General features: G+C 41.5%; 1 protein-coding gene across 1 annotated transcript in view; it reads right to left on the reverse strand.

Annotated features, from left to right (window-relative positions):
* Positions 1-277: 277 nt before the first annotated feature.
* MRPL13 (mitochondrial ribosomal protein L13) overlaps positions 278-20,257 on the reverse strand; it is a 71,904-nt gene continuing 51,924 nt past the window's right edge. Inside the window, exon 7 of the mRNA XM_012466430.2 lies at positions 278-557. Within this exon, the coding sequence (XP_012321853.1) occupies positions 536-557 (22 nt within the window). The 3' untranslated portion in view covers positions 278-535. The remainder of the gene's footprint in view (positions 558-20,257) is intronic.

Here is a 20,257-nt window from a genome sequence, read left to right on the forward strand (position 1 = left end):
CCAAGAGGATATATGGAACACAGAAAAAGATAACAACAGTTTATGAATATTTCAGGGCAAACTTTATCCTAGTAAGCTGCAAGTATGAATTTAGATGGATGGCAGGTTAGATAAAAAAGCCACAGAAATGAAAAATGAAGGAAAGGCTTGTGCACAGGGGGCAAGAATGGTGACCTGGAACTTGTGAAAAATCTGCATGAAGAGGCATTTTTGGAATGTGTAACTGCAATTCTATACACAGGATCTGTTTTTGGTCATTAAATGCAAGACTAAATAGTCAACCATGTAAGTGATTTTATTATTATCAACTATAACATTCAAATGAGAATATGTAAAAACAATTCTATAAAATAGTACATTTTAATATGATTTCCTATTGAAGGAATATACCTTCCTGAACTTTCCCCACAAACATTGGGCACAAATAACAGGTGCTGAACTGTAGCAATTGTTTTACTCCATCCTGTAGGTTAGAGAAACTCATCAGAATAAAGTTTCAATCACTTCACTGTGATTTTCTGAAATTCTTGTTCTCTTATAGCCGATAATCTTCAGGTCTGAAAGAAAGAAATCAACATATTTCTTTGTGAATCATTATTTCATTTTCTCCTGACTGAAGATTATTTTTCCAATTTAAAAATAACTATTCACCAAGAAATAGCTACAAACACTACATCTACATTTTTGGTGAAAAACATTAACATCAAATGTTTACAAAGTAGAACAGTTAAGTGAAAATTCCGTAGTCTTTTTGAAAGTATAAATATAAGCCACCTTGTGCCTATATAAGAATGTATTTGGTAACTTAATAACTTGAATTCAATTTCTCTGTTCCAATTTTTTTTTTTTTTAAGATGGAGTTTCACTACTGTTGCCCAGACTGGAGTGCAATGGCATGATCTCGGCTCACAGCAACCTCTGCCTCCAAGGTTCAAGTGATTCTCCTGCCTCAGCCTCCCGAGTAGCTGGGATTACAGAAATGTGCCACCATGCCCAGGTAATTTTGTATTTTTTTTTTTTTTTTTAGTAGAGATGGGGTTTCTCTACGTTGGTCAGGCTGGTCTCAAACATCTGACTTCAAGTGATCCGCCCGCCTTGGCCTCCCAAAGTGCTGGGATTATAGGCGTGAGCTACCGCACTCTGCCTCTCTGCTCCATTTTTAAATATTTTCATAAAGCCCTTATTGAAAAGATTACTGTGATCTTTAGGAGTTGAAAAATCATACAAAAACATGGATTTACAGTACAAATGCAAATTCTGAATAAGTGATTTTTCCTATTTATATTATTTTATCACATGCAAATTTAATTTTCCTTTTGATCCATTTATAAAATAAATGTATAAACACCAATCCTTTAATAGTTTATTTACAAACATGTTTTTCCTTATTTATGCAATTATAAGATTAACCACACCTGAGAGTTGCTTTCATTAGCAAACTTTTTTAAATATTCAGAAATATTAAATTATAACAGTAGAGAAAATTAATTTGTCCTCTTTTTGTTTTTTTAAGTACTGGGGTATATGTGCAGAACATGCAGGTTTGTTATATAGGTATACACGTGCTGTGGTGGTTTGCCATCACCCTGTCATACACATTAGTTGTTTCTACTAATGCTATCCTCTCCAATTCCCCCACACCCTGCTTCCCTCCCCTACCCTGACCTCTGACAGGCTTTGGTGTGTGATGTTCCCCTCCCTGTGTCCATGTGTTCTCATTTTTCAACACCCACTTATAAGTGAGAACATGCTGTGTTTGGTTTTCTGTTCTTGTGTCAGTTTGTTGAGAATGATGGTTTCCAGCTTCATCCATGTCCCTGCAAAGGACATGAACTTATTCTTTTTTTACGGCTGCACAGTATTCCATGGTGTATGTGTGCCCCATTTTCTTTATCCAGTCTATCATTGATGGGCATTTGCGTTGGTTCCAAGTTTTTTCTACTGTGAACAGTGCTGCAATAAAGATACGTGTGCATGTGTCTTTGTAATAGCATGATTTATAATCCTTTGGGTGTATATCCAGTAATGGGCTTGTTGAGTCAAATGGTATTTCTATTTCTAGATCCTTGAGGAATCACCACACTGTCTTCCACAGTGGTTGAACTAATTTACACTCTCACCAACAATGTAAAAGCATTTCTATTTCTCCAAATCCTCTCCAGCATCTGTTGTCTCCTGATTTTTTAATGATTGCCATTCTAACTGGTGTGAGATGGTATCTCAATGTGATTTTGATTTGCATCCCTAATGACCAGTGACCATGAGATTTTTTTCCTATGTTTGTTGGTGGCATAAATATCTTCTTTTGAGAAGTGTTTGTTCACATCCTTTACCCATTTTTTGATGGGGTTGTTTTTCTCCTGTAAATTTAAGTTCTTTGTAGATTCTGGATATTACCTCTTTGTCAAATAGATAGATTGCAAAAATTCTTTCCCATTTTGTTGGTTGTCAGTTCACTCTAATGATAGTTTCTTTTGCTGTGCAGAAGCTCTTAAGTTTTATTAGATCCCATTTGTCTATTTTGGCTTTTGTTGCCATTGCTTTTAGTGTTTTAGTCATGAAGTCCTTGCCCATGCCTATGTCCTGAATGGTATTGCCTAGGTTTTCTTCAGGGGTGTTTATGGTGTTAGGTCTTATGTTTAAATCTTTAATCGATCTGGATTTAATTTTTGTATAAAGTGCAAGGAAGGGATCTAGTTTCAACTTTCTGCATATGGCTAGCCAGTTTTCCCAACACCATTTATTAAATAGGGAATCCTTTCCCCATTGCTTGTTTTTGTCTGGCTTGTCAGAGATCAGATGGTTGTAGATGTGTGGCATTATTTCTGAGGCCTCTGTTCGGTTCCATTGGTCTGTATCTCTGTTTTGATACCAGTACCATGCTGTTTTGATTACTGTAGGCTTGTAGTATGGTTTGAAGTCAGGTAGCATGACGCCTCCAGCTTTGTTTTATTGCTTAGCATTGTCTTGGCTATGTGGGCTCTTTTTTGATTCCATATGTAGTTTAAGGTGTTTTTTTCCAATTCTGTGAAGAAAATCAATGGTAGCTTGATGGGGATACTATGGAATCTATAAATTACTTTGGGTAGTATGGCCATTTTTATGATATTGATTCTTCCCAACCATGAGCATAGAATGTTTTTCCATCTGTTTGTGTCCTCTCTTATTTCCCTGAGCAGTGGTTTGTAGTTCTCCTTGAAGAAAGAGGTCCTTCACATCCCTTGTTAGTTGTATTCCTAGGTATTTTATTCTCTTTGTAGCAATTGTGAATTGGAGTTCACTCATGAGTTGGCTCTTTGTTTATGTGTTATGGGTGTAGAGGAATGCTTGTGATTTTTGTACACTGATTTTGTATCCTGAGACTTTGCTGAAGTTGCTTATCATCTTAGGGAGATTTTGGGCTGAGACAATGGGGTCTTCTAAATATACAATCATGTCATCTGCAAATAGAGACAATTTGACTTCCTCCTTTCCAAATTGAATACCCTTTATTTCTGTTTCTTGCCTGATTGCTCTGGCTAGAACTTCCAATACTATATTGAATAGGAGTGGAGAGAGAGGGCATCCTTGTCTTGTGCCAGTTTTCAAAGGGAATACTTCCAGTTTATGTCCATTCAGTATATTGGCTGTGGGTTTGTCATAAATAGCTCTTATTTTGAGATAGAGTCAATCAATACCTTGTTTATTGCGAGTTTTTTTTTTTTAGCATAAAGGGCTTATGAATTTTATCAGAGGCCTTCTCTGCATCTATTGAGATAATCATGTGGTTTTTGTCTTTGGTTCTGTTTATGTGATGGATTACGTTTATAGATTTGTGTATGTTGAATCAGCCTTGCATCCTCAGGATGAAGCTCACTTCATCGTGATGGTTAAGCTTTTTGATGTGCTGTTGGATACGGTTTGTCATTATTTTATTGATGATTTTTGCATCAATGTTCATCATTGATATTGGCCTGAAATTTTCTTTTTTAGTTATGTCTCTGCCAGGTTTTGGTATCAGGATGACGTTGGTCTCATAAAATGAGTTAGGGAGGAGTCCCTCTTTTTGTATTGTTTGGAATAGTTTCAGAAGGAATAGTACCAGATCCTCTTTGTACGTCTTGTAGAATTCGGCTGTGCACCCGTCTGGTCCTGGACTTTTTCTGGTTGGTAGGCTACTAATTGCTGCCTCAACTTCAGCCCTTGTTATTGGTTTATTCAGGGATTCAACTTCTTCCTGGTTCGGTCTTGGGAGGGTGTAAGTGTCCAGGAATTTATCCATTTCTTCTAGATGTACTGGTTTATGTGCATAGAGTTGTTTGCAGTAATCTCTGATGGTAGTTTATATTTCTGTGGGATCAGTGGTGATATTCTCCTTATCATTTTTTATTGCATCTATTTGATTCTTCTCTCTTTTCTTCTTTATTAATCTGGCTAGTAGTCTATTTATTTTGTTGATCTTTCAAAAAACCAGTTCCTGGATTTACTGATGTTTTGAAGAGCTTTTCGTGTCTCTATTTCCTTCAGTTCTGCTCTGATCTTAGTTATTTCTTGTCTTCTGCTAGCTTTTTAATTTGTTTGATCTTGCTCCTCTAGTTCTTTTAATCATGATGTTAGGGTGTCGATTTTAGATCTTTCCTCACTTCTCACGTGGGCGTTTAGTGCTATAGATTCCCTCTAGACACTGCTTTAAATGTATCCCAGAGATTCTGGTATGTTGTGTCTTCATTCTCATTGCTTCAAATAACATCTTTATTTCTGCCTTCATTTCATTATTTATCCGGTAGTCATTCAGGAGCAAGTTGTTCAGTTTCCATGTAGTTGTGCAGTTTGAGTGAGTTTTTAAATTCTGAGTTCTAATTTGATTGCACTGTGGTCTGAGAGACTGTTATGATTTCCATTCTTTCACATTTGCTGAGGGGTGTTTTACTTCCAATTATGTGGTGAATTTTAGAATACGTGCAATGTGGTGCTGAGGAGAATGTATACTCTGTGGATTTGGGGTGGAGAGTTCTGTAGATGTCTATTAGGTCCACTTGGTCTAGAACTGAGTTCAAGTCCTGGATATCCTTGTTAATTTTCTATCTTGTTGATCTGTCTAATATTGACAATGGGGTGTTAAAGTCTCCTACTATTATTGTTTGGAGTCTAAGTCTCTTTGTAGGTCATTAAGAACCTGCTTTATGTTTCTGGGTACTCCTCTATTGGCTGCATATATATTTAGGATAGTTAGCTCTTCTTGTTTTATTGATCCTTTTACCATTATGTAATGACATTCTTTGTCTCTTTTGATCTTTGTTGGTTTCAAGTCTGTTTTATCAGAGACTAGGATTGCAACTCCTGATTTTTTTGCTATTTGCCTGGTCAATCTTCCTCCATCCCTTTATTGTGAGCCTATGTGTGTCTTTGCATGTGAGATGGGTTTCCTGAATACAGCACACCTATGGGTCTTGACTCTATCCAATTTGCCAGTCTGTGTCTTTTGATTGGGGCATTTAGCTCATTTAAAGTTAATATTGTTATGTATGAATTTGATCCTACCATTTTAAAGCTAGCTGGATGTTTTGCCCATTAGTTGATACAGTTTCTTCATGGTATCAATGGTCTTTACAATGTGTTATGTTTTTGCAGTGGCTAGTACTGGTTGTTCCTTTCCATGTTTAGTGCTTCCTTCAGGAGCTCTTGTAAGGCAGGCCTGGTGGTGACAAACTCTCTCAGCAATTGCCTGTCCATAAAGGATTTTATTTCTCCTACACTTAGAAAGCTTATTTCTTTAAAGATGCTGAATATTGGCCCCCACTCTCTTCTGGCTTGTAGCGTTTCTGCCGAGAGATCCACCGTGAGTCTGATGGACTTCCCTTTGTGGGTAACTCGACCTTTCTCTCGGGCTGCCCTTAGCATTTTTTCCTTCATTTCAATCCTGCTGAATCTGACGATTATGTGCCTTGGGGTTGCTCTTCTTGAGGAATATCGTTGTGGTGTTCTCTGTATTTCCTGAACTTGAATGTTGACCTGCCTTACTAGGTTGGGGAAGTTCTCCTGGCTAATATCCTGAAGACTGATTTTCAATTTGGTTTCATTCTCCCCATTGCTTTCAGGTACACCAATCAAATGTAGATTTGGTCTTTTCACATAATCCCAAATTTCTTGGAGGCTTTGTTCATTTCTTCTCTTTTTTCTCTAATCTTGCCTTCTTGCTTTATTTCATTGAGTTGATCTTCAATATCTGATATACTTTCTTACTTGATTGATTCAGCTATTGAAACTTGTGTATGTTTCATGAAGTTCTCGTGCTGTGTTTTGCAACTCCATCAAGTTGTTTATGTTCTTCTGTAAGCTGGTTATTCTAGTAAGCATTTCGTCTAACCTTTTTTCAAGGTTCCTAGTTTCTTTGCATTGGGTTAGAACATACTCCTTTAGCTCAGAGAAGTCTGTTATTACCCTCCTTATGAAGCCGGCTTCTGTCAATTTGTCAAACTCATTCTCCATCCAGTTTTGTTCCCTTGCTGGTGAGGAGCTATGATTCTTTGGAGGATAAGGCATTCTGGTTTTTGGTGTTTTCAGCCTTTTTGCACTGGTTTCTTCCTATCTTTTTGGATTTATCTACCTTTGGTCTCTGATTTTGGTGACCTTCAGATGGGACTTCTGAGTGGACATCCTTTCTGTTGATGTTGAAGCTATTTTTTTCTGTTTGTTAGTTTTTCTTCTTACAGTCAGGCCACTCTGCTGCAGGTCTGCTGGAGTTTCCTGGAGGTCTATTCCAGAACCTGCTTGCCTGGAAATCACCAGCAGGGGCTGCAGAACAGCAAAGATTGCTGCCTGTTCCATTCTCTGGTAGCTTTGTCCCAGAAGGTTACCTGCCAGATGTCAGCCAGAGCTCTCCTGTATGATGTGTCTCCCAGTCAGGATACACGGGGGTCAGGGAGCCACTTGAGAAGGCAGTCTCTCCCTTATCGGAGCTTGAGTGCTGTGCTGGGAGATCCTTTGCTCCCTTTAGAGCTGCTGGCCAGTGACATTTAATTCTGCTGAAGCGGAACCCACAACTGTCCCTCTTCCCAGGTGCTGTGTTCCAGGAAGGTGAGGGCTTTATTTGTAAGTCCTTGATGGGCTGCTGCCTTTTTCCAGAGATGTCCTTCTAGCAAGAAGGGAGTTTAGTGACACAGTCTGCCTGCAGAGGCCTTGCTGAGCTGCTGTGGTCTCCGCCCAGTTGCTGTGTAAACTTCCTGGTGTCTTTGTTTATACAGACAAAGTTAAAATCACCTACCCAAGCCTCAGCAATGGCGGATGCCCCTCTCCCCACTGAGCTCGGCCATCCCAGGTCGAGCTCAGACTGCTGTGCTGACTGAGAGAATTTCAAGCCAGTGGATCTTAGCTTGCTGGTCTTCATGGGGTTGGGACCCGCCCAGCCAGATCACTTGGCTCCCTGGCTTCAGCACCCTTTATCAGGGGAATTAGCAGTTTTGTCTTGCTGGCGTTCCAAGCACCACCAGGGTATAAGAAAAAAAAACCTGCTGTGGCTAAAATGGCCATGCAGTTTTGTGCTAGAAATCTGGTTCATTAGTGTTGTAGGCACCAGAGGGAATCTCCTGGTCTGCGAGTTGTGAAGACAGTGGAAAAAGCGCAGTATCATCTGAGCCAGAGTATTGGGAAAAGTCCCTAATGGTTTCCCTTGGCTAGGGAGGAGTTCTAGGTGCTTCCCAGGTGAGGCAATACTCCACCCTGCTTCAGCAATGCCCCACCCTGCTTCGGCTTGCCCTCCTTGGGCTGCACCCACTGTCTTAACCAGTCCCAATGAGATGAACCTGGTACCTCAGTTGGAAATGTAGAGATCACTCGCCTTCTGTATCACTCTTGCTGGGAACTGCGGACTGGAGCCGTTCCTATTCAGCCTTCTTGGTGGAAAAGTCTGTCCTCTTATCTTTTCAAGACTATATTTGTAGGCGTTGGGCTTCTATATAAATTTTTCTGAAGGATGACAAACTAAATAGATATTTTGGCCAAGATGGCTGGTTAGAAGCAGCTGTGGTCTGCACCTCTCCCACAGGAATGAAAATGGTGAGTGAATTCAGCACCTTTAACTGAAATATCCAGATTCTCACATTGGGACTGACTAGGTGGACAACTCAACCCATGGAGAACTGAGGAAAGCAGGATGGAGTCATTGCCCACCTGGGAGTGGCACGAAGGCAAAGAAACCCCCACTCTCAGCCAAGGGAAGCAGTGAGTGATTGTGCGTCCCTACCTGGGAAACCACATTTCTTCCACGGATCTTTGCAGCCTGTGGATCAGGAGATCTCCTTGTGAGCCCACACCACCAGGGCCTTGAGTCCAATACACAGAGCTGTGCAGAGTCTTGGCAGAGCAGTTGCTCAGGCTCACATAGAGACCAGGAGTTTTAGAGACTCCAACTCCAGGAACCTCAACAAGGCAGGAGATCCATCCATAAATTCACCTAGGAAGCGGGCTGAATCCAGGGAGCCAAGCAGTGTTGTTCTGTGGTCCCCACTTCCATGGCACCTCATGGAGTTAAGACTCACTGGATTGGAAATCCAGCCAACCAGTGCAACAGGCTGGAGACTGCCTGAGATAAACAAGTTCCTGGCAGGAGGGGCGGCTATCATTTCTGTGGTTAGGTTCACTCAGCCATTCTAGCCTGCCAGCTCCACAGAGTCACTTGACAAGGAGGAGTCCCCGACAATGCAACACAGCTGCTGTGCCAGATCATGGCCACACTGCTTCTTTAAGTGGGACCCTAATCCATCCCTCCTCACTGGGTGGGGCCTCCTTGTAGGAATTTCAACAACTCTAGCAAGGGTTATATGAACAGGACTCTGATATCTCCCTGGGATGGAGCCCTGAGGGAGAGGCAGCCCCTGTTTCTGCAGTTCATTTGACACAGCCATTCCAGCTTGCCAGCTCCAGGGAGTCCAGGCAGTCTGGACAAAGAGGAGTCCACCACAATGCAGCATAGCTGCTGTGCCAGATTGTGGCCAGATTTTTTCTTTAAGTGGGACCCTGATCCTTCCCTCCTCATCGGTTAGTGCCAGCGAGCACCAGCGACTCCAGGAATTTCAGCAACTCCAGCCAGGGTTATAGGTAGATCTCTGATCCCTCCCAGGGATGAAGCCCCAGCAGGAGGGGTAGCCAACATCTAAGCAGTTCAGTCAACTCAGCCTTTCCAGTCTGTTGGCTCTGGACAGTCCGAACAGTCTTAATGAGGAAGGGCGCCCCACAAAGCAGCACACCTGCTCTACCAAAAAGCAGGCAGACTGCTGTAAGCAGGTCCCTGATCCTGTCCCTCCTGACTGGGTGTGACCTCCCAACAGGGGTCTCTAGACACCTCCTACATGAGTGTCTGGGCTGGCAACAGGCCAGTACCCCTCTAGGATAGACTCCCAGAAGAAGGAGCAGGCTACCACCTTTGCTGTTTTGCAGGCTTAACTGGTGATACCTCAAGGTAAGGTAAAAAACGAAACAACTAGGGTCTGGAGCAATCCCCCAGAAAACTGCAACAGTCCTACAGAAGAATGGTCTGACTGTTAAAAGGAAAACAAACAGAAAGTAACAACAACAGCAACAAAAAGATCCCATAAAAACCCCACTGAAAGGTAAGCAACCTCAGAAGTTGAAGGTAGATAAGTCCACAAAGATGAGAAAGAATCAGTGCAAAAACCCTGAAAACTCAAAAAGCCAGAGTGCTGCTTTGCCTCCAAATGACTACAACAACGCAAAACCTTTGAAAACTCAAAAAGCCAGAGTGCTTCTTCTCCCCTAAATGACCGCAACACCTCTCCAGCAAGGTCATAGAACTGAGCTGAAGCTGAGATGGCTGAACTGACAGAAGTAGGCTTCAGAAGGTGAGTAATAATGAATTTCACTGAGCTAAAGGAGTGTGTTGTAACCCAATGCAAAGAAGCTAAGTATCATGATAAAACAATACAGGAACCAACAGCCAGAATAGCCAGTTTAGAGAGAAGCATTACTGACCTGATGGATCTGAAAAATACAACATGAGAAATTCATAATGCAATCACAAGTATCAATAGCAGAATAGACCAAGTGGAGGAAAGAATCTCAGAACTTACAAAGACTATCTTTCTGAAATAATGCAGGCAGACAATAATATAAAAAAAAAAGGAATGAAGAGGAATGGACAAAACCTTCAAGAAATATGGGACTATGATGGGACTATGTAAAAAGACCAAACCTATGACTAATTGGGGTACCTGAAAGAGATAGGGAGAACAGAAGCAAGTTGGAAAACATACTTCAAGATATCATCTAGGAGAACTTCACCAACCTAGCAAGACAGCCCAAAACTCAAATTCAGGAAATTCAGAGAACCCCAGCGAGGTACTCCATGAGAAGAACAACCGCAAGACACATAATCTTCAGATTCTCCAAGGTTAAAATAAAAGAAAAAATATTAAGGGCAGCCAGGGAGAAAGGCCAGGTCACCTACAAAGAGAAACCAATAAGACTAACAGTAGATCTCTCAGTAGATATCCTACCAGCCAGAAGAGACTGGGTGCCAATATTCAACATTCTTAAAGAAAAGAAATTCCAATCCAAAATTTTGTACATGGCCAAACTAAGCTTCACAAGTGAGTAAGAAATAAGATCTTTCACAGAGAAACAAATGCTGAGGGAATTTGTCACCACCAGGCCTGCCTTGCAAGAGCTCCTGAAGGAAGCACTACATATGCAAAGGAACAACCATTACCAGCCACTACAAAAACACACTGAAGTACACAGACCAGTGATGCTATGAAGCAACCACATAAAAGAAGTCTGCAAAATAACTAGCTAGCATCATGACAGGATCAAATTCACACATAACAATATTAACCTTAAATGTAAACAGGCTAAATGCTCCAATTAGACATAGAATGGCAAACTGGATAAAGAGTCAAGACCCACTGGTATGCTGTCTTCAAAGAGACCCATCTCACATACAAAGACACACATAAGCTCGAAATAAAGGGATGGAGGAACATTTACCAAGCAAATGGAAAACAGAAAAAAGCAGGGGTAATAATCTTAGTTTCTTACAAAACAGACTTTAAACCAACAAAGATCAAAAAAGACAAAAGGGCATTACATAATGGTAAAGGGTTCAATTCAACAAGAAGAATTAACTATCTAAATATATATGCATCTAATACTGGGCCCTCAGATTCACAAAGCAAGACTTAAGACTGCCACATGATAATTATGGGAAACTTTAATGTCCCACTGACAATATCAGATCATCAGGACCGAAAATTAACAAAGATATTCAGGACTTGAACTGAGCTCTGTATCAAACAGACCTGATATCTACAGAACTCTGCACCCCAAAACAACAGAACATACATTCTTTTCATTGCCACATGGCATTTTACTTTAAAACTGATCACAGAATCAGAGGTAAAACACTTTGCAGCAAATGCAAAAGAACTGAAATCATAACAGTCTCTCAGATCACAGCACAATCAAATTAGAACTCAAGGCTAGAAATTCACTCAAAACCATACAACTACATGGAAACTAAACAATCTGCTCCTGAATGACTCCTGGGTAAATAACGAAATTAAAGCAGAAATCAAGGAGTCCTTTAAACTAATGAGAGCAAAGAGAGTTTCACAGCAAGCTCAGCTGGACCCGGGATGGTCCAGTTCTGTTGCGGGGAACGGCACCTGCCACTACCGAGGCAGTCCGCCATTACAGAGGCAGTCTGCCATTATCAAGGCAGTCCGCCATTACTGAGGAAGACCGTCATTATCAAGGCAGTTCTAACTATACCTCTAGAAACAAAACCACAAGGAAGTTCACACAGCAGCTGGGCAGAGCCCATGGCAGCACAGCAATGCCTCTGCTGGCAGACTGTCACTAGGCTACCTCCTTGCTGGGCAGGACATCTCTGAAAAAAGGCAGCAGCATGTCAGGAACTTATAAATAAAGCCCCACCTTTCCAGGACAGAGCACCTGGGAAAAAAGGCGGTTATGAACGCTGCAGCAGACTTAAACGTACCTACCCAGCAGCTCCGAACGAAACAATGGAGCTCACAGCTCAGCGTATGAGCTCCTATAACGGTCAGACACTCTCTTCAAGCAGCTCCCTAACCCCTGTATATCCAAAGAGACACCTCATAAAGGAGAGCTCAGGCTGACATATGGTGGGTATTCTTCTGGGACAAAGATAACAGAGGAAGAAACTGGCAGAAACCCTTACTGTTCTGCAGCTGTTGCAGGTGATCCTGAGGCAAGCAGGGTATGGAATGGACCTCCAGCAGTCCTACAGCAGAGGAGCCTGACTGTTAGAAGGAAAACTAAAAAACAGAAAGAAATAACTTCATCAACAAAAAGGATATCCACTCAGAGAACCCATCTGAAAGTCGCCAACTACAAAGACCACAGGTAGATAAATCCACAAAGATGGGAAGAAACCAGTGCAAAAAGGATGAAAACATCCAAAACCAGAACACTTCTCCTCCTCCAAGGGATCATAACTCCTCACCAGCAAGAGAACAAAGCTGGATCGAGAATGAGTCGATGAATTGACAGAAACAGGCTTCAGAAAGTGGGTAATAACAAACTTCTGTGAGCTAAAAGAACATGTTCTAACCTAATGCAAAGAAACTAAGAACCTTCAAAAAAGGTTTGATGAAATGCTAATAAGAATAAACAGCTTAGAGAAGAATACAAATGACCTGATGGAGCTGAAAAACACAACACCAGAACTTAGTAAAGCATACACAAGTTTCAATAGCTGAATTGACCAAGCAGAAGAAAGGATATCAGAGATTGAAGATCAACTCAATGAAATAAAATAAGAAGATCAGAGGAAAAAGAGTGAAAAGAAATGAACAAAGCCTCCAAGAAATATGAGATTATCTGAAAAGACCTAATCTACATTTGACAGGTGTACCTGAATGTGACGGAGAGAATGAATCCAAGCTGGAAAACACTTTTCAGGATATCATCCAGGAGAACTTCCCCAACCTAACAAGGCACACCAATATTTAAGTCCAGGAAATACAGAGAACACCACAAAGATATTCCTCAGGAAGAGCAACCCCAAGGCACATAATTGTCAGATTCACCAGGATTGAAATGAAGAAAAAAATGCTAAAGACAGCCAGAGAAAAAGGTCAGGTTACCCACAAAGGGGAGACCATCAGACTCACAGCCAATCTCTTGGCAGAAACCCTACAAGCAAGAAGAGAGTGGGGGCCAATATGCAACATCCTTAAAGAAAAGAACTTTCAGTCTAGAATTTTATATCCAGCCAAACTAAGTTTCATAAGCGAAGGAGAAATAAAATCCTTTACGAACAAGCAATTGCTGAGAGATTTTGTCACCACCAGGCCTGCCTTACAAGAACTCCTGAAAGAACCACTAAACATAGAAAGGAACAACCAGTAGCAGTCACTCCAAAAATGTACCAAATGGTAAAGACCATCAACACAATGAAGAAACTGCAACTAATGGGCAAAACAACCAGCTAGCATCAAAATGGCAGGATCAAATTCACACATAACAATATTAAGCTTAAATGTAAATAGGCTAAATGCCCCAATAAAAAGACACAGACTGGCAAATTGGATAAAAAGTTAAAACCTGGAGAAGATCCAAGATGGCCGATTAGGAGCAGCTCAGGATTGCAGCTCCCAGTGAAAGCGCAGAGGGTGAGTGGACGCCGCATTTCCAGACAGATTTTTATTGCCCACAGACCAGGAGATTACCAGGAGGAGCCACCCCATGGGTTACCAGTGCAGCTGTTGTGGCTGGCACGGCTGTTTCGCTGGCGCCCTGGCGTGGCGGTTCTCCGTACAAAATACACTGATCTGGGTGCCCTTTTAGATGGCGATTGGAGATCCGGGAAGGCAGAGTCGCCCATTCATCTGATTAAAAAGGGACTGAAACAGGGAGCCAGGCCAGGAGATTCCCGGGCAAAAAAAGTGCCACGAATCTCAGTGCTGCTGTTTCAGCCGGCGCAGTGGGTTGCCACACGGGATATCACGCAGATCCTGGCACCTTTTCAACAGGCGACTGGAACACCTGGGAGAGAGTCACCTTTCAACTAAAAAAAAAAAAGGGCCCTAAGGCAGGGAGCCAGGTGATCAGGCTCGGCTGGTCCCACCCGCACAAAAAAAAAAACAGCAATTGGAAACACTCTGGGTTGAGGGTTTCACAGCAAGCACAGCTGAACCCGGTATGGTCCAGCTCTGTGGGGGAGGGCCATCCACCATTACTGAGGCACTCCACCACTAAGGAGGTAGTCCGCCATTGCTGAGGCAACCTGCCATTACAGAGAGAGTCTGCCACTACACAGGTGGGCCACTATTGCCAAGGCAGTTCTAACTATACCCATATAAACAGGACTGCAGGGAAGTTCACACAGCAGCTGGGCGGAGCCCACAGCAGCTCTGCAAAGGCTCTGCAGGCAGACAGTGACTAGGCTGCCTCCTTGCTGGGCAGGGCAGCCCTGAGACAAAAAGGCAGCAGCACAATGGAAACTCATAAATAAAGCCCTAATTCCCCGGGAAAGAACACCTGGAGAAAAAAAGGGGTTTATGAGTTCTACTGCAGCAGACTTAAACATACCTGCCCAGCAGCTCTGAATGAACAACAGAGCTCACAGGTCAGCACTTGAGCTCCTATAAAGGACAGAGTGTCTCCTCAAGCAGCTCCCTGACCCCCGTATATCCAGAGTCACCTCATAAAGGAGAGCTCAGACTGACATTTGGCGGGTATCCTTTTGGGACAAAGATGGCAGAAGAAGAAACTGGTAGCAACCCTTACTGTTCTGCAGCTGCTGCAGGTGACCCCCAGGCAAGCAGGGCCTGGAGTGGACCTCAGCAGTCCTACAGCAGAGGGGCCAGACTGCTAGAAGAAAAACTAAGAAAGAGAAATAACTTCATCATCAACAAACTGGACGTCCACTCAGAGACCCAATCTCAAAGTCAGCAACTACAAAGGCGACAGGTGGATAAATCCACAAAGATGGGAAGAAACCAGCACAAAAAGGATGAAAACACCCGAAATCAGAACACCTCTCCTCCTACAAGGGATCACAACTCCTCACCAGCAAGGGAACAAGACTGGATGGAGAATGAGTGTGATGAAATGACAGAATCAGCCTTCAGAAAGTGGGTAATAAGAAACTTCCGTGAGCTAAAAGAACACGTTCTAACCCAATGCAAAGAAACTAAGAACCTTGAAAAAAGATTTGACGAAATGCTAACGAGAATGGACAACTTAGAGAGGAATATGAGTGAATTGATGGAGCTGAAAAACACAACACGAGAACTTCTCAAAGCATGTACAAGTTTCAACAGCCGAATTGACCAAGCAGAAGAAAGGATATCAGAGGTCGAAGATCAATTCAATGAAATAAAACGAGAAGGCAAGACTAGAGAAAAAACGGTAAAAAGGAATGAACAAAGTCAACAAGAAACATGGGACTACGTGAAAAGACCTAATCTATGTTTGATAGGTGTACCTGAATGTGACAAAGAGAATGAATCCAAGCTGGAAAATACTCTTCAGGATATTATCCAGGAAAACTTCCCCAACCTAGCAAGGCAGGCCAATATTCAAGTCCAGCAAATACAGAGAACACCACAAAGATATTCCTCAAGAAGAGCAACCCGAAGGCACATAATCGTCAGATTCACCAGGGTTGAAATGAAGGAGAAAATGCTAAGGGCAGCCAGAGAGAAAGGTCGGGTTATCCACAAACGGAAGCCCATCAGACTCACAGCAGATCTCTCAGCAGAAACCCTACAAGCCATAAGAGAGTGGGGGCCGATATTCAACATCCTTAAAGAAAAGAACTTTCAACCCAGAATTTCATATCCAGCCAAACTAAGCTTCATAAGTGAAGGAAAAATAAAATCCTTTGTGAACAAGCAAGTACTCAGAGATTTCATGACCACCAGGCCTGCTTTACAAGAGCTCCTGAAAGAGGCACTACACATAGAAAGGAAAAACCAGTACCAGCCACTCCAAAAACATACCAAATGGTAAAGAGCATCAACACAATGAAGAATCTGCATCAACTAACGGGCAAAACAGCCAGCTAGCATCAAAATAATAAAAGCTATTTATGACAAACCAACAGACACTATCATATTGAATAGGCAAAAACTGGAAGCATTCCCTTTGGAATCTGGCATTAGACAAGGATGCCCTCTCTCACCACTCCTTTTCAATATAGTATTGGAAATTCTAGCAAGAGCAATCAGGCAAGAAAAAGAAATAAAGGGTATTCAAATAGGAAAGGAGGAAGTCAAATTGTCTCTATTTGCAGACGACATGATTTTACATCTAGAAGACCCCATCATCTCAGCCCAAAATCTCCTGAAACTGATAAGCAACTTCAGCAAAGTCTCAGGATACAAAATCAATGTGCAAAAATCACAAGCATTCCTATACACCAATAACAGACTTAAAGAGAGCCAAATCAAGAACGAACTGCCATTCACAATTGCTACAAAGAGAATAAAATACCTAGGAATACAACTAACAAGGAACATAAAGGACCTCTTCAAGGAGAACTACAAACCACTGCTCAACGAAATAAGAGAGGACACAAACAGATGGAGAAACATTCCATGTTCATGGTTAGGAAGAATCAATGTTGTGAAAATGGCCATACTGCCCAAGTAATTTACAGATTCAATGCTATCCCCATTAAGCTACCTATGACCCTCTTCACACAACTAGAAAAAACCACCTTAAACTTCATATGGAACCAAAAGAGAGCCCGCATAGCCAAGTCAATTCTAAGCAAAAAGAACAAAGCAGGAGGCATCACACTACTGGACTTCAAACTATACTACAATGCTACAGTAATCAAAGCAGCATGGTACTGGTACCAAAACAGAGATATAGACCAATGGAACAGAACAGAGGCCTCGGCGGCAACACAACATATCTACAACCATCCAATCTTTGACAAACCTAACAAAAACAAACAATGGGGAAGGATTCCCTGTTTAATAAATGGTGTTGGGAAAACTGGCTAGCCATATGCAGAAAGCAGAAACTGGACCCCTTCCGGACACCTTACACTAAAATTAACTCCAGATGGATTAAAGACTTAAACAGAAGACCTAACAACATAAAAACCCTAGAAGAAAATCTAGGCAAAACCATTCAGGACATAGGCGTAGGCAAGGACTTCATGGCCAAAACACCAAAAGCATTGGCAACAAAAGCCAAAATAGACAAATGGGACCTCATCAAACTCCACAGCTTCTGCACGGCAAAAGAAACAGTCATTAGAGTCAATTGGCAACCAACAGAATGGGAAAAAATTTTTGCAGTTTACCCATCTGACAAAGGGCTGATATCTAGAATTTACAAAGAACTAAAACAGATTTACAAGAAAAAAACAAACAAGCCCATTCAAAAGTGGGCAAAGGATATGAACAGATACTTTACAAAAGAAGACATACATGAGGCCAACAAACATGAAAAAATGCTCATCATCACTGGTCATTAGAGAAATGCAAATCAAAACTACATTGAGATACCATCTCACGCCAGTTAGAATGGAGATCATTAAAAAATCTGGAGACAACAGATGCTGGAGAGGATGTGGAGAAATAGGAACACTTTTACACTGTTGGTGGGAGTGTACATTAGTTCAACCATTGTGGAAGACAGTGTGGTGATTCCTCAAGGACCTAGAAATAGAAATTCCATTTGACCCAGCAATCCCATTACTGGGTATATATCCAAAGGATTATAAATCGTTCTACTATAAGGACACATGCACATGAATGTTCACTGCAGCACAGTTTACAATAGCAAAGACCTGGAACCAACCCAAATGCCCATCGATGATAGACTGGACAGGGAAAATGTGGCACATATACACCACGGAATATTATGCAGTCATCAACAACGATGAGTTCGTGTCCTTTGAAGGGACATGGATGAACCTGGAAACCATCATTCTCAGCAAACTGACACAAGAACACAAAATCAAACACTGCATGTTCTCACTCATAGGTGGGTGATGAACAATGGGAACACATGGACACAGGGAGGGGAGCACTACACACTGGGGTCTGTTGGGGTGAAATGGGGAGGGACAGCGGTGGGTGGGGAGTTGGGGAGAGATAGCATGGGGAGAAATGCCAGATATAGGTGAAGGGGAGGAAGGCAGCAAATCACACTGCCACGTGTGTACCTATGCAACAATCTTGCATGTTCTTCACATGTACCCCAAAATCTAAACTGCAATTAAAAAAAAGTTAAAACCCATCTCACATGTAGGGACACAGACAGGCTCAAAATAAAGGGATGGAGAAAGATTTACCAAGCAAATGGAGAGCAAAAAAAGGCAGAAGAGGCAGTCCTAGTCTTGGATAAAACAGACTTTAAACCAACAAAGATCAAAGAGACAAAGAAGAGCATTACATAATGGTAAAAGGATCAATGCAACAAGAAGAGCTAATGATCCTAAATATATACGCACCCAATACAGAAGCACCCATACATATGAAGCAAGTTCTTAATGACAAAGAACCCATATATATGAAGCAAGTTCTTAATGACAGAGAGACTTAGATTCCCACACAATGATAGTGAGAGACTTTAATACTCCACTGACAGATCAATGAGACAGAAAATTAACAAGGATATCTAGGACTTGAACTCAGATCTGGACCAAGCAAACCGAATAGACATCTACAGAACTCTCCACCCCAAATCCACAGAATATACATTCTTTTCAGCACCACATTACACCTCCTCTAAAACTGACCACATAATTGGAAGTAAATCACTCCTCAGCAAATGCAAAAGAATGGAAGTCATAACAAACAGTCTCTCAGACCACAGTGCAATCAAATTAGAACTCAGGATTAAGAAACTAACTCAGAACCACAAAACTTCATGGAAACTGAACAACTGGTTCTTGAATGTTGACTGGATAAACAATGTAATGAAGGCAGAAATAAAGACGTTCTTTGAAACCAATGAGAACAAAGACACAACATACCAGAATCACTGGGACACATTTAAAGCAGTGTCTAGAGGGAAATTTATAGCAATAAATGACCACATGGGAAGCAAGGAAAGATCTAAAATCAACACTCTATCACCAAAATTGAAAGAATTAGAGGAGCAAGATCAAAAAAACTCAAAAGCTAGCAGAAGACAAGAAATAACTGAGATCAGAGCAGAACTAAGGAGATAGAGACACACACACAAAAAAAATCCTTTAAAAAAATCAATAAATCCAGGAGCTGGTTTTTTGAAAAGATCAACAAAATAGACTGCTAGCCAGATTAATAAAAAAGAAAAGAGAGAAGAATCAAATAGATGCAATAAAAAACGATAAAGGAGATATCACCACCGATACCACAGAAATACAGACTCTATGCACATAAACCAGTAAACCTGTGCACATAAAACAACTCTATGCACATAAACCAGCAAACCTGGAAGAAATGGATAAATTCCTGGACACTTGCACCCTCCCAAGCCTAAACCAGGAAGAAGTTGAAACCCTGCATAGGCCAATAATAAGGGCTGAAGTTGAGGCAGCAATTAATAGCCTACCAACCAAAAAAAGCCCAGGTCCAGATGTGTTCACAGCCGAATTCTACCAGACATACAAAGAGGAGCTGGTACCACTCCTTCTGAAACTATTCCAAACAATACAAAAAGAGGGAATCCTTCCCAAATCATTTTATGAAACCAACATCATCCTGATACCAAAACCCGGCAAAGACTCAACAAGAAAAGAAAACTTCAGGCCAATATCCATGAGGAACATAGATGCAAAAATCTTCAATAAAATACTGGCAAACCAACTGCAACAGCACATCAAAAAGCTTATCCATCACAATCAAGTAGGCTTCATCCCAGGGATGCAAGGCTGGTTCAACATACATGAGTGTATAAACGTAATCCACCACATAAACAGAACCAAAGACAAAAATCACATGATTATCTCAATAGATGCAGAGAGGGCCTTCAACAAAATTCAACAGCCTTTTATGCTAAAATTTCTCAATAAACTAGGTGTCAACGGAACGTATCTCAAAATAAAAGCTATTTACGACAAACCAACAGCCAATATCATACTAAATGGGCAAAAATTGGAAGCATTCCCTTTGAAATCTGGCATTAGACAAGGATTCCCTCTCTTACCACTCCTATTCAATATAGTATTGGAAGTTCTAGCTAGAGCAATCAGGCAAGAAAAAGAAATAAAGGGTATTCAATTAGGAAAGAAGGAAGTCAAATTGTCTCCATTTGCAGACGACATGAT

The sequence above is a fragment of the Aotus nancymaae genome, unplaced genomic scaffold (genome assembly GCF_030222135.1).
Source record: "Aotus nancymaae isolate 86718 unplaced genomic scaffold, 86718_ANA_hifiasm-v0.15.2.pri h1tg000036l, whole genome shotgun sequence".
Taxonomy (NCBI): Eukaryota; Metazoa; Chordata; class Mammalia; order Primates; family Aotidae; genus Aotus; species Aotus nancymaae.